The following is a 15,767-nucleotide window of genomic DNA, read 5'->3' on the forward strand; positions in this document are numbered from 1 at the left end:
TTGAAAGCATCTAAATCGTTTTGCTATTTTAGATGGTAGAAATCCAGCTAGCTCCAGTTTTTGTGCCAGGGAAAGAAGTAAAAAACTATTTTAGTGGACTTTTTTCTTGCTTTCTCTTCTTTTCTTTACCACCTGTTTTCACTATGTGCTGCTAGACACACGTTTTAACCTTTTTGATTGGCAAACTGTCTATATTTTATCTGTGAACTTCTGGCTTGGTAGCAGCTGGATACATGGAACCATTTTAAAAACCAATTAATTAGTCTGAACAGGTGTCAGGTACTGAAAAATATCTCAATTTCTTTAGCTCTGAACATTAAAACCGGAGCTTCTCGGTCAAATTTCATTATTGCCCCGGAGTACTTATATTAAAAATAAATGCAATTTATTCATGATTGACAAAATATGCATCAATGTCAGTGCCTGCTTTTACTTTTTCAACTTTCTTAACATGTAGCTTCACAGAGTACTATTGCTTTTAAATAGGACTGATTCCACTGAATATTAATGCTATGGTTGCAAAATATATAAATGCATATCATCATAATAATTTTATCTTCTAGATAACACAGCTGGAATTTTCACAGCAAAAAGTGGCTTCAGGAGGCAAGAGCAGTTTTTTTTCTACTTGCCAATCTTAATTCAGGATAATGGAACCCCACCTCTGACAAGCACAAATACTCTCACTGTCACTGTCTGCGACTGTGACACTGAAGTCAACATCTTCTACTGTCGATATGGAGCTTTCATGTATTCCTTGGGTCTCAGCACAGAGGCTTTGGTTGCTGTTTTGGCTTGCATATTAATATTCCTGGGTAAGTACAAGTAAGACAAATTGCTTCGTATAACAGAAGAGTTGGTTAAAAAACAAAGATGGACCCTTGTCTCAAAGACTTGAAGTACTGGCCCATTGGGAAAAATTGAAATAAGGCAAATGTTTAATTTCTTTCCAGTTTTCTTAACTATAATTTCTCCCTTCCTCTTCCCAGTTTTCAGCAAAATTTGAATTCTAATACAATTTCCTAAAAGTTGGGTGTAGTTGAATCATGGTCTTCTTTACTCTCCTGGCACTGCAGTAGTATAGATTTCAGAGCTCAAAGTCTGTATTGATCACAGGTAGAGCTGAAGACAGCATTACACAAGAAAATTTGCTACTGTAGGAATATATTAAAAGAAGTAGCACCCTCCTCAATCTGACTTAGGGATGGCAAAGGTATAACTGAGATCAGTTATCAATAATAAAAGAAAAAGGGAATCTGACATCAGTCAGAGAATTCCAGACACAGGGAGTTTCTCTGCCAATTAAGGTTACATCTCTAGACAGCATTTTCTCTGAATGCTGGACATCTCCTTTTTCCTCTCAGGAGACACCAGTTTAACCCCCCATACATTTTGGAATTTGTGGATGTGCAAACTGGGATTGAGAGTGGTTCAAGTGCACAAGAGTTTTTCTAGTACCTCTGTAAAGAGTCACGCACAGCTGGCAAACAGCACTCAAATCCAAATCAACAACTCAAGGCTGGCAATTCTAGACACCAGCCATTTCTTGACTCCATAGCAAAGCCCAGGGATGCGCTAGTTCCCCTATATCCATGTCCTGTTTTCCAATCAAGGACATGGGAATATACAATGAATTCGTTTTTTCTAGGCTTGCCTGCATTTCCAGAATTGTCTTATTTAAATCTGAGCTTCAATATCTGCCTTATGTCTTTTATTCAGTTTAAGCTTAGGGGTCAGTGTGCACTTCAAATTTTGTTTGATAGTTGCAGAGTATCTGAATAGGTCCACTTTGTGTTATTGACTTCAGGGACTAAGGATCAGGCAAACTGTATCACTGTCCAGGCTATCGGGGGAATTATTCATCAATGTTTTCTTGAGTTCTTGCAGAAAGATTCCCTCTACAGGTGGAAAAAACCCATGACCTCTATTGGGCCTATTCATATCACAAAAGCCAAAGCAGGGATATAGATAAATATATGAGTCCAAAAGAAGAAAAAAAACGAATCTACTACACTCTTTACAAACACATGTTTTAAATTCCTTAATTTTTAACTGTATATTTGTAATGATTTCAAATTAAATAATAAAATGTTCCTTATATAATAAGTTTTCCATTTATCTCTGAAAACTAATTTTCAAGTAGGAAATATACCATCAGAAGAGTTCATCAGGCAAAGAATTGGAAAGTTAAAACCATCTGTTTTGTGAATACATATTAGAAATTCTTGTTTTCAGTTCTTTCAAATTTTGTGTTGGTATCTCCCAAACAAATAGAATTGTTTATTTAAAATAGGTAGAAAAAAAGAACTACTTCAGATTCTTCATATTCTTAAATTGAGTAAAATGCTGTAATTCTTTGTAGGTGTATCATTTTATGTCCTGAGTAGAAACTACTGCCCACAAAATACTTATTAAGTAGAACTGCAGCAAGATATAGTAGCAACTGAAAGAATTAATCTCTCTGAAAGTCATAGACCAATTCAAAGGGATTGTTCAGTTAAAATGAAATATGGGAGATTAAAAAATAATGCTTAAAAAAAAATTAAGAAACTTTCCGCATATGAAATAAATGTCATGTGATTCTTAGACCTTGACACTAAAATGACACAGAATTTAGTGAGTCTTCAAACTTGCAAACCAGTACAACAGAAATAGTTGAACGCCATTCTGCACAGTCTATGGAACTGAATCTTTCAACCAGGTGAGGAGGATATCTTGCTCATTGTCTCATTTTTCATTTGAACTTGATGAGGCTTTTATCAAAAAGAGTGATAAAGATTAGGAATTTAAATTCTGAATGTGAAATGGATATATTATGTGATAAAAAAAGCACTTTCAAAAATCATAACCTGTGTTTCCATCAGTTTCAAATTTGCATCTACCAAAAGAACTGCTCCATTTATTTTGACTTTTTTTATAAGTCCCTTTGTAGCCATTTTCCCAATACCCCCATTGCTCATCTCAAAGCCATAGGATCCATAAAAATTACAGCTCTATAAATTTGTTAAGATAGCTTCACTTTGAAACAGCATTGATACTAAGATAAAAAGTGATTTTTTTAATCTTTCCAAGCACATTTAAAGTCTGTAGTGAAGTTTAATTTTTCAACTTGTCCCTTCTCTTTTATTTTTATTTTGTCAGTGTTCTTTTTGGCAATTGTCACCATAAGGCAGCAGCAGAAGAAGAAGCCTCCCTTTTCAGAGAAGATGGAAGAATTCAGAGAGAACATTGTCAGTTACGATGACGAAGGAGGGGGCGAGGAGGACACGGAAGCCTTTGACATTTCAGCACTGAGGACACGCACTGCCGTGAGAACGCACAGGCCTCGGAAGAAGGTGGCCTCTGAAATCCAGAGCCTCTACAGACAGTCTCTGCAGGTTGGCCCAGACAGTGCAATCTTCAGGCAATTCATTTCAGAAAAGCTCGAAGAAGCAAATACAGATCCTAGCGTTCCTCCCTATGACTCACTTCAGACCTATGCGTTTGAGGGGACTGGCTCCTTGGCGGGATCCCTCAGCTCCTTGGGTTCAACCTCTTCAGACATGGATCAGAGCTATGAGCACCTTGCAGACTGGGGACCTCACTTTAAACAGCTTGCAGGCATGTACTCTTCCCACACAACTGTGGGGGATTAAGCACTCTTTGAATTGTTCTTTTGTTTTCCTAAGTCTCAGCAACCAAATACAACTGCAGATTTTTCAAAAAGAGATCATCACACATTAAAATATGAGAAATAAGAGCCCAAGGGTTTTAATATGGAAAGTTTTGGATGTGGAAACCTCTTGACAGGATAAAACATACAAGGGATTTTGCCACATGAAGGGATGGAGGTTATAGTTTGCAAATCTTATGGTTATCTTAGTGCTTAATACAAACTATGCTGCTTTGGATATCTAGAGCCTCTTCTGGATACTGAAAATCTGGATCTTGCTTGTACAAAAGGAGGAGTAGAAGCCATAAATGGATGTTGCAAACATTCTGTCATCCATAAGCTTTAAATGGTTTCCAAAGTTGACAGACTTGCTGTTGCAGTTGAATACATACATTAACCAAAGTTAAACACGCATATTTGTATAATGCTTCATTATATAAATATAATTGTGTGAAAAAGTAGACCCTAGATATTCTAATACTGTTGTCAGAAGTGCTCACAAAATCACCTATTTATTGTTCTTAGGATGATAAAACTAAAACAAATGTCTTTTCCTATCAGTATAAAAATAAAAACCCATTACAACATCAGCAAGTATTTGCTGCCATTTTAGTTTTTAATGAAACTATTGGAAAATGTGTAAACCAATATTTAATTTGGCAAAAAAGATAGGAAAAAGAATCAATATTTAACTTAAATACTGCAATCGACCACATTATATATTACTGCACTTAGAATAAAATGCTGTCCAAATACAGACATTTTTCCTTTTATTAACAGTTTAAAGGATGACTGATTTACCAGCACAGATTTATTTTTTTATTATGGAATATAAAATTAGCTGCAGTAGTCAGTTTTATTATAACAATATTAAGAATCTTTAAAATGCTAAACTGTTGGTTATAAAACTTTATGTATGACATTAGATAATAAGATAATAAAATGCTTTAAATGTTAATCCACTTTGAAAATGATCCCGAATCATTCTGTAAGACTCAAGTAAGATTTCAAAATTAATTTCACACTGTATTTGTTCCCAACCATTCCATAACAAATATAAAACTATCTCAGAATATTTCTTGACTTATACCACTACCCAGCAGCAATTTTGAAACTGAGATCATCAAACGTTTTCAAAATTTTCTGTCTGGAAAAAACAACCCATCTGTATTTTGCTCACCTCTCTTTCATTGAATACTCATTTTGCAGAAATTATATCCTGCAATCAACTGATTCAATCACCTAAAAGCTGGCATCACGATAAACCAAATTATGCAAAATATTTCTCTCTGTTTTCCTTTTTTATCTTCTTTTTATAAGCAAGATTTTAGGTGAGTGTAACTGAATTACAGAGTCAGGAAAGCTAATGCAAAGAAGAAACAAACAAATAAACCAGCACCAACAGACAAATTCTACAATGTTTCCTACAATTTACAGATCTTCACTGAAGAAAACCAAGGTATGTATGCTGAGTGGAAAAGTGCCAGTGCAGAGTTTAAATTCCTGGTACCTAAAAATAAAACAGGGAGGTGTTTGAAAATCATGAGAAATTTTCAGTATGAGGTCAGGTAAGGGCAAAAATATTTTTCATTATATTCATAGCTGGAAAATTATGGGTAGGGGGATGAGGGGGCAGGGTGGCCATCTGAGCAAGTGCAGATGAAGCAACACTTGCTTCATGAGAGAAAAAAAGACTCTTTTCAGTCTCGTGGTAGGTTGCCAGTGCGAATGAGCAGCTACAAATGAGCTTTAAAAGATTCACAATAAAAACATTGTGTTAATGGCTCTAAACTTTTATGGCAATGGTTTTCAAACAGATGTGGCAAAATTATTTGAGAAGGTATTTTACATATTAATAATTTCCTCCATGGAGAGGACTAGAGAAAGAGAGAACAGCTATACAACACTGGTTGTTGACAATAGTGGAACTACATGTTTAGGATTAGGTCATAGATTTATATGGGTTATAGCCTAAACAAATCCTTATTCCACAGATGGTCCCACTGGCTTTAAGAGAATTCTTTGTGCTTTCAGGTTGTATTTAGTACAAAAAGGATAACAGTGTCTGATCCATTCTCAATCCAGAGATTTTGTCCATTTATGTGGGAAAATAGCCTTCAACACTAAACCATTGTGTTTATAATTTTCTCTCTTTACTGTGAGGTATTTTAACAATAAATATTTGTAAGTAGTGAATACCACTCACATAGTTTTTGTAACTCGTGTAGGCCATTGTCAGTAATTTCAATGTGAAAAAGAATAATGGACAACAATGGATCTTAAATGATCTTCACCTGAAAAAGCTTTAGATCATGTTTACATAACAGAGAAAGGGCATGTTTTGCTCTGAGACAAGAATTTATTCCTAGCTGTTACTGGACCACACCTTGTTAGATTCCTGGTATTAAATCTAGGACAACTTTGTCAATTTATTTTCACATTTGAGAAAAGAACCTCTGAACTTACCTAGGAACTTCACACTTCCTTTAAGTTTTCTGAACAATGTGTAAAAAAAGGTTTTTCAGAATTGTCTTCTTATTTGAAGGAAGTAAATATTCTAAGAAAAAAAAATCATATAACAGATCACAATCATGAGTAACATTTAATTAATAAAGGATAAGTTATAATTTGGAGGTTTTGATGATGAAATCTATTAAATTGTGGAAAGGTTTTCCAAATAGATTCTTTCATTATCTTGATCTTTCAATATGTGATTACTAGCTAGAATTCACTATGTTATTGGCTGAACTGGAGAGTGCAAGTACGGCGACAGATGATAAATAAATATTCAGCTGTTCATGACCTGGCCAAGTAAATATAAGGAAGACTTATTTGCTGATGAAAGGAAGTATGATCACACACACTGCTTTTCTATATGAATACTTTGAAGAGATATTCCTACAGATGTGTTTTTCTATAACCTGGAAAGAGAGAGTTTAAGAACTGGTGAAATACCAGACTTAAAAGATTGGCTTTCTGTTTCAGTCTCACTCATACGGATTCATAGTGTTGTGGGTTTTGTTTTATTATATAAAAGCCAAGGAAATTAAGACTATGCATATATAATAAATGCTTACCATTCAGATGTCTAAAGTTTAAAAAAATATACACATCACTTGATAACATATTGCACCTTCAGACTAATTGCTGTGCCAGGAAAAATAGATTTTGTTTATCAATTAAGTAAAAATAAAAAGCTTCCATTTGGTTTTGACTTTATACATCCCAATGCAGGTTTTTTATTATCATAACACTGCAAAGAAATTCTGCATATTACTGAGGATAGTCTTAGTCTTCAATTCACGTAATTTTCTTACTGCATTTTTTCTCACAGGTATTGTCATTACACTCCTAGCTTTGCTTTCAAAATCTGCATTGGAAATCTGGTTAACACTCATTCTTAATTATAAGGGATCACCCTGTCAGATGAGGGTAAATTTTGTTTGAAAAGACAGTGTGCATTTTATGCTTTAAAGTCAGCTCTAATATATGCTCTCTATGGAGCAGAAGTTGAAGAAGTTTATGTGATTTTACATTCTGGAAAAGAAAGCATTTCACCTTTGATCCAGATTATGAATTAATAGAATAGAATTTATACGAAAAAAACAGTAACTACTAGTAAAGTCAGTAAAATTTTTCTACTAGAAAACTGGTAAACCTATGTCTTATAATGAAAAATAGAATTATAATTTATTTTAAAAAATGTTGACACATTTGAAAATAATATTTTGGTTGCCTTTGTATTTGTTTGGGAAAAGACAACTTCTTCATACATGATCCTGTACCATCCTTCTCTCTCATACATGGAGTTCAAGGAACAATAACCTTTAATAATGTACAGAAGGATAAAACGTGCGTACAAGAGAGATTGCTTGCATCAGTATGAAACACCTTACCCATAGCAAACAGAAAATAGCATTAGTCAGAAATATGTATAGGACTCAACAAGATGTGTATCAGCAAAAGCAGTTAGGTATATGTCATTAAGAGCAAAAATTAATAAATACAATTAGAAAACATCAGTGCTTCAAAAAATTTTCAAATAGCAGAAGCTGGAACATGATATCAAAGGCTCTTAATTTCCCATTCATTTAAATTATTATTAAGATAATACTTTCATAATATTAAATTTACAATTTAAGTACTACTACATATACGGGGGTTCAAATAGATTTGGTTTGTGGAGAGAATAAAGTCTGCATACATATATCTGGCAAAATGGATACTACAAAAGTTATTACATTAAAGCTTAAAAGGATTCAGACTTACCTATAGAAATATATATATATAAATAAATATATAAATATATATGTATAATTATATATGAAGCATTGCTTCTGACACTGTTGTAAGTAAGTCATTCTCCATCATTAGAATGTCCTCTGAAAAGACTTTAAAAAGGACATCTTTGACACATTTTTAGTAGCTTGGGAGCTGGAAAAAGAATTTTTTATATACTGATTTGGTAAATTGGACCTAGGACACCTGACAGATAAGCAAAAATTTGATGACCCTGGAGAAAGAAAAATAGAAAATGAATAAAATGCATTGACAAAAATAAAGATCATCCACTCTAGAAATAGTACTCAAAAAATAAAAATCTACTATTATACTGGGCACTTATCCAGTAGGAAATTAAATAAGACAAGGATAATCCAGCTACTAAGATAGCTATGAAATGACAGCAACATTCATTCCAGAAATGGAAAAAAAAAATCAAATATGAACAAAACCTGTACAATACAATAGAAAATATAAAATGTTGACCATGAACCTAAATTGTTATTAGACTACCCAACTGTTTAATTACATGACAGTTCATTCTGTTTCTCAGACTCTGACCAGCCACACTAATATTGTTTCTGAAATTCACACATTAATTTAAACAGTATGCCAAAGGTAGTTCCAATATTATTATTAAAGCGTTTTCATAAGACAAAAATCTAGTTTCTAATTTATTATTTATTGCATATCTACAAACACTTTGGCAAACCAAGATAAGATGTCCAACAGATATAAAAGGTGATAAAAGAAGTTATCCTTAAATGTCTCTTTCTAGACTTTCAACAGTTTAATTCAATATGTCCACATTTCATTGGTATCTGACGAACCATTTTCAGTAGTTGCAAATGACAATTTACTTATATGACTTATGAATTTAAAGTATTCTCACAATTATTTTACAATTATTTAATAAAAATTATAAAGCTTATAATTTATAAGCTCAAAGCTTATAGTGTCTAAAATAATATATGTTCCAGGTTTTTTCTGTATCTTGTTATCACAAAAGTCTTACTCTGCTTTTCCACCACTGAATGTTAAAACAACCTAGTCAGCTTCTATAGCACTTGCATCCCCTGTGGTGCATCTCACTCAACCTCAGCCACCTAAAAATCTGGAGTAAGTTATTCAGCTTCCATCCTGTGTTGCCACTATCCCTCAGACATCATAGAAATTCAAGGCAGGCTGGATTCTCCAGGACTTCAAAATGAGAGATGCATCTTTCCTTATGGGAAAAGCTTAGACATGGTAGACCTTCCACAGCAAAGAACTCTTCCTAATACCTCTCCTTCATCTCACTGTGGACACCAACTCACTGATAATCACTCCCAAAGCTTCATCTACTTTCCCCAATTTGATAGGGGTATAAGGACTTATCTTAGTCCTTTTACCTTCATGTACATTTGGATTTGTTTTTAAAAATTCAATTTTTTTTTTCTTGAATGATTATTATTGCTTTTTACTTTTTTATTAATATTGTTGGTACTGTTCATTTCTCATCCCATTAATGTTTGTTTTCAGTAAAATTTTATCTCAACACATAGTCTCTGCCTTCCTCCCTCTCTCACTAGGAGGGGGCACAGGGGAGTGGGGCAGCTATTTGGAATTAAATTCTCAACTTGTTTTAAACCACAACATCTCATAGAAAAACTATATCCACCTGAGTTCTGGTTTTGTATGTCACTGGGAAAAAATTTCTGATATATGACCAAAATATTTGCTTGAGGATGTTTTATGTGTTTGCTAATATCCTTATTAATATTTCTGCTCTGGTCTACAAGTCTGATTATGTTTTATATAGTTTGTTCTACACCGATTGAATACTTCTTTATTCTAAAGCTCATTTTAACCGGGTTGCAATATTGCATCCATTCAGTGATCAGAAGATAAACACTAGTAAGAGGTTTCCACCTTGTAGCAACCTGTTCCAATCTCATCATCCTGGGACAGCATTTTCAAATCCTCTTCACATTTTGTGATTATATTCTGGATTCAAGACCATAGGTTCATTCTACAGCAAATAACCCTTTCAAACAAATACAAAATACAAATACAGATATATAGAATTGCACCATATTATTACATAAAGCTAAACAAAGCTGAAACAAATCTGATAACAGTTACCTGACAGTTACATAATTCTTTATGTTTAAACAACCCATCACATATCTTAGATCAAGATAAATCCAGAGAATAGCTGGCCTGAGTTATGTTAATACCAAGCCACTCACAAACAGTAACATCTGCACAGTTGCTACCTACACGTCTACTGTCACTGGAATGTTTTCAACGGGAAAACACATCCAGAAAACAATAATTAATCTCCTAAAATTACAAATATTTCTGGAAGTGGGATTGCCCTGAAAGGAGGGGAGAATATTGCTTACCTTTCTGTTGGTCTGCATTACCGGAAAAAAGTAAGCAATACTAGAATAATATAATTTGTATGTATTTGTCAGAAATGTATTTTCATCCTTGCTATTTCTTCAGAGTATATTTGTAATAGGAAATTTCTAATTGTTCACCACATGTTTTATTTCATGCATCCCTTACCCAGCAGAAAATTTGTTGGTCTTCTGCTGTCTAACTGCTCCTTTGTGATAGATGGTTTGGATTCACTAAAAAACCCAACCAACCAACCAACCAACCAACCAACCAACCAACCAACCACAAGTAGTCTTCAAGATTTATTTCAACAGGATTGAAATATTTATTTTCCGTTGTTATTGGAGAGTGGTAGAGACAATGAGAACCAGATGATTAGAGAAGCAGCCTTCAAAAAAAGATTCACAAACTGATTGCTTCTGTAAAAACAGCAAAAATTCAAAGATGAAAATACTTTGCTGATGCTTTCTTTCTTGTTTGCTTTTTCTGTTGCTCAAGAAAAGAACTTTGTAATGCAAGTCATTGTAGGGACAGCCAAATGCACCAAATATCTGTTGCAGCTGAGGTCTCTAAAGTCTTTATTCTTTAGAGATAAAGCAGATGTTTTCAGGCTATTAGTATAGTTGATATATTGGGTTGACACTAAATAGCAGTGTAAATGGAAACAAATAATTTCTGGGCACTGAAAATGAAATCAAGTTTGTACCATCTTTCTAATTTTCCTTTGCATTATTCAGGACATAAATTAACTGTTCCTGACATTCCTTGCAAAATATACACTTGCATTTGTATATTGGTTTTCTCCACAGATCATGAAGAACAATTTTAGCTTTCCAAGTTTCTCCTCCTTATTGATTCACTGGCTTGTAGGATTCTGACAAGTGTGCACTTTTTGCTCTGAGCATTTTCTTGATGTTTCTTTAATGTGCACCTTTAAAAAGAAAAAAAAAAAAAAAAAAAAAAAGAGAGAGAAAAAAAAAAGAGCAGAAAGAGCAGGAGGGAACCAAAACCTCAGTGAACAGGTATAAGAGTCATTGTGCAATGCAGTTTGAAAGACAATCAGAAATGGAATCTACTGAGAGCTCTGCAACTTAAGCTGTAAAAAAAGAAGAATTTCAACCTTTTTTTATCTTTGTAGGGTGCAAAATATCCTTAGAGATCCTAGACAATATTCCTGATATTGCAGAGATCTGGGACATTAGAAATGTTTTCCATTATATTGTTCTTCTAGAGTTACTGATATTTCACTGTAAATTTTAAGTTCATGATAGTGTGATGGGAAGCATTTTTGTAATCCTTACTAGAGAGTTGAAAACGGTAAAAATTTTCAAAGATGTAATCAGGAACATTAAACACAAATTATCTGATCTCATGTTTTCTTTATTTTTACTATTATTATCTTTTCATGTATTAAATAATGATTTGACCTCTGAAGTCTGGCAGTTTAACAGCGTAAGAATGGGTGCTGCTTTTCTACAGGTAATGATTCAGAAAAAGATAATTAAATACTTATATCAATTTGCACCAAAAAAAAAAAATCCAAACAAACCCAAACCAGACAGAAATTCCATTGGTTGTTTTAGTGGACCTCAACTACCCCTAAATCAGTTTGGTTTTTTTATTATTTAAGAGGTGCAAAGAGTATTATGCTTATAAAGGTAGAGAAAACATAGAAACTGTTTTCTGAGATAAATGAAATCATCCTAATCCCAATAATTCCTGCTTACTTCTTTCTTTGATCACAGTTAGGCAATTTTTTCATGTTTTATTCCTTCTGACTTCCTGGGAATTTAATATTCCCTGCCATTTTTCAGAAGCTGGCATATGCCAGAAAAAGTTAAATTCAACCTAGGCATATTGAAAGGACTTCTTGCATTCCTACCCATTTACTACTATCTCTCAGAGTAGTTGAAGGGAAGTCCTGCAACCTGTACCTTACAGAAGAATGTGGGAGGACAAGAAAGAAAAGAAATCTCATGCATCTCAAAACCAAAATAAGAAAATAAAGTTATAACACATTCAATAACAAAGCATAAAAACAAAGAAAGCAGAAAAAACTCAGACCTTGAAAAACCATTAAAAGATAAGCTTTAGAGATGAATCAGAGACAGAAACATCAATTTTCTTGCCTCTGTGATTGTTTTAAAATGACACTATATCTTGAACCATCCTTTGAGTTTTCAAAAGTACCTATGTGGCAACAGTGTAAAGAGAGGAAAACATAATTTTCTGACAGAACTGCTATTTTCTTCAATGCTATTTACACTCTGAGTTTTTAGGTTAATCTTTGAGCACATTCCAGGCAGCAGTCCAGCTCAATCTGACATTATAGCTTTCAAAAACTTCCTTTTTGTCTCGGATGCCTTTTTTGACTGTGCATGCATCCTCATCAAAATAGCTAATTAAAAAAACCCTAATTATCCCATTTACAACACATGTTCTAAATTCCTACCACCTGAAACTGATATTCTGAAGCCCTAGTGTGTATTTAACCCTGTCTTACGTAAAACAAGTAGAAAATAAGCAAATGTCTATGATTTTCTTACAAGGTATTTTTCTTCTTACTGAGAGAGGATTCTTGGCTGGAACAATCAATCATCTATACACTGAGAAACCATATTTTAAAAGTCCTTAAAATAGTGTCGTTTTGGGGATGTTTATAGTAGTTTGTTTTCTTTAAGTGTGAAGCCATTTACTGGGGGTTATGTTTCATACAGATTTGCTTAGTTTAATGGATGGGGAAAAAGATCACTCAACAGTTGCCCTGCTGGAAATTCTGTGTATTTGTAGAAGAAAACGGGCTCATTAAGGCTATACTCATATGCTTTAACAATGAGAAGCTTTATACAATGTTATACTATTGAAAGAATTCTGAAAATTATTGCCCAACAGTTTTATATAAGCGTTATTCTGAATTTCTGGACCAGCCTAACCCCTTCACTAAGAACCTTATTATTTGTCTATTGAGTTTCTGCAGCTTACTGCAAAACATCAGAGTAAAGCAATGCACTCTTGAGTTTTGAACTACTGCTGTAATGTGTCTTTGTTGTTGCAGTACTGTACTTGTGGTGTTAAAAGTTTCCATCAACTGAACTTATCTTGCAAAGATATTGAAAAAATTCTAATGAAATATAGCTAGGTCTGCTGGCTTTATTTTTTTTTTTCCTGCTGGTTACAGAAAATAGTTTTTTCATCTGTTTAAGCAATGAATTTTTATTGCTTTACAGAAGACTTGAAGATCCAGTGCTTATTGAGAATTACTGTACAAGAAGCTTCCACTAAGTAGATGATTATATACATCCTTTCATGCTTTTATATTAACTTAAATGCTGATTATTGTGGTTCTTTTACATTTTTCTTTCTTTCTTTTTATTTATTTTTTAACTTAAGATGGTTCATATGGGCTCAAGTCTTAGCATGTAAAGCATAGATGTGCTACAGTAGCACCTACTTTTTATACTGTGGAGCTTATTGGTGGGAAAATCCTGATATCCAGGATTAGCTTCACACTGTGATTAACTTTTCAGTGGCAACAGAATGGGATTTTTAATTCTAGGTTTTAATAAATTTATGTCATCTATCAGTTGAGTACTTTGGTTAGAAGTACATTATTCCCACATAAAATGTTTTTATGCTGCATTCTCTTTTTCAGCTTCTAGTAAACCAATTCTGCAAATAATTCTAATTCTTTCTTAAAGGATTAATTTCAGAATAGATTCACACAAGGCTTTCAAATGTTAATATTTCAGTTATTTTTCTTTCCAAGTGATTTTTCTTTCAAATAACACATAACTTAATGCAACATCCACTGATAAACAAATCAGGCTTGTTTGTGGCTTACTTATATGGGTTCAGCTGCAGGAAGAGAGGAGAAAAATTATAAATATTTTTATTGCTATTCTGTATAAGAAATACTAAAGTATTTGATATTCTTCTTGAGATAAGCATGAATGTATTGTAGAGCTCTTAAGACATATATAATTCAAGGTTATTCCATGCAGCTGATATTCCATGCAGTGATATTTTGTCTCAGGAACAACCATAAATTCAATTTGATTATAGATATACAAATTAGCATATTTTTTCTGTTTGTTTGATTTTCTTATCTAGGCCATTGTATGCGCAGCATCTTTCTGCCTCATGAACTTTTAAAGATCTGATTTCTAAAAATTATAGTTTTAGTAAATCTAACTACAAAAAAACAAATTTTTAGTCTGGATATTGATCCTCATCCTTCAATAGATCAAAATTATTTACTCTGCTGCATACATAGACAATAAGAGTTTCTGTGCAAGGGACTAGGAATGCTTGATGAGTTCACCAAAAATGCTATGAAAAGTAGCACCCAGTGAGACCTATGGAGTCATGGAGTATGCTCTGCTTTACTGGGAAGGTGGTAAAAGAAATGTGACACAAATGGGATCTGCACTGGAGGTGTTCTGCTCCTATGACTCTGGTTCATGTGTTTGTATGTGTGAATAAAGAGAGTATCATGTGAATTTTCCCACCATCCCCTGAGCTGTCCAGATGCCAGCCAACTGTAGATATAGAAACCATATTATCATTCAAGCACATAAATAAACCCTTATTAGAAAAAAATTGTGGTAACGTTCTAAAAGCAGCTCCACTATGCAGCTCTGAAATCATAACAGACTTACATGTGGCTGCCTTGACATATCTACACCTGCCTGCCTGCACTTCTCTGCAGAGAGGTGCTCTAATATTAGCCTCATCCTGAATAATTCTGTGAGGATTATTTTGCTGTTGGAGTCAAATTCAAAAAAGCAGCTTCTCCGGGTAACATGCATCAGTATTTTGTGGGTTAACTATTTTAATAGCATCCAATAATATTGCAAGTTGCAGAAGTGGATCTGCCATGAAAAATCACTTGTTTCTTCAAGTGGTGCTTTGTTTTCTAATTAATTGATCATATAAGACTTACAGAAACTCACGGCCAAAAATTGCTGGAAATTATGGGAGAGTAGTTGAGCACTTTAAACCAGACATGAAAGGTTAAATTCTGCCTTTGAGCAGTACTCATGTCAGGCATACTATAGCCTGAAATGACTCACTTTATGAAATAAACTTCAGCTATTTTTACTCTGCACGGAGAATGGAAAGCCAGATAATTTACTGCAGTTGAGCAGATGTTTGTTTTGTTTTGGCATCATTATTGTTATAGAGAATAAAAAATAAGCAATACCAGCCAATGGAGAAATGTCATTGCTATAATAAGAGAAATACTACACAAATTGAGGAATAAGACCAAGAGAGAGCATTATATGAAAAGAAAAGAATAAAGCAAGAATTCTTATAAAAGAATAGAAAAAAGGAAATAGTTAAAGGTGTTACGGACTGAGCTCCCTTTGCTTCGCTATCATGATAAGTGTCCCGCTGTTCAGGGGCTGCAGTGGTTTCTGTAGGAGAGCCAGAGGCCAAGAAAGCGAGC

At 33.7% G+C, this 15,767-nt stretch overlaps 1 protein-coding gene across 3 annotated transcripts in view; it reads left to right on the forward strand.

Annotated features, from left to right (window-relative positions):
* Positions 1-4,932, forward strand: part of CDH19 (cadherin 19) — a 112,927-nt gene extending 107,995 nt beyond the window's left edge. For 2 of the 3 annotated variants that reach the window (XM_088172704.1, XM_088172707.1), the window contains exons 11-12: positions 564-815; positions 3,142-4,932. In XM_088172704.1, coding sequence (XP_088028830.1) covers positions 564-815; positions 3,142-3,635 — 746 coding nt within the window. In that variant the 3' untranslated portion in view covers positions 3,636-4,932. The remainder of the gene's footprint in view (positions 1-563; positions 816-3,141) is intronic. The other variant, XM_014870894.2, reaches the window with a different exon arrangement.
* Positions 4,933-15,767: the final 10,835 nt, after the last annotated feature.

Source organism: Sturnus vulgaris, chromosome 1 (genome assembly GCF_052056855.1).
Source record: "Sturnus vulgaris isolate bStuVul1 chromosome 1, bStuVul1.hap1, whole genome shotgun sequence".
Classification (NCBI taxonomy): domain Eukaryota; kingdom Metazoa; phylum Chordata; class Aves; order Passeriformes; family Sturnidae; genus Sturnus; species Sturnus vulgaris.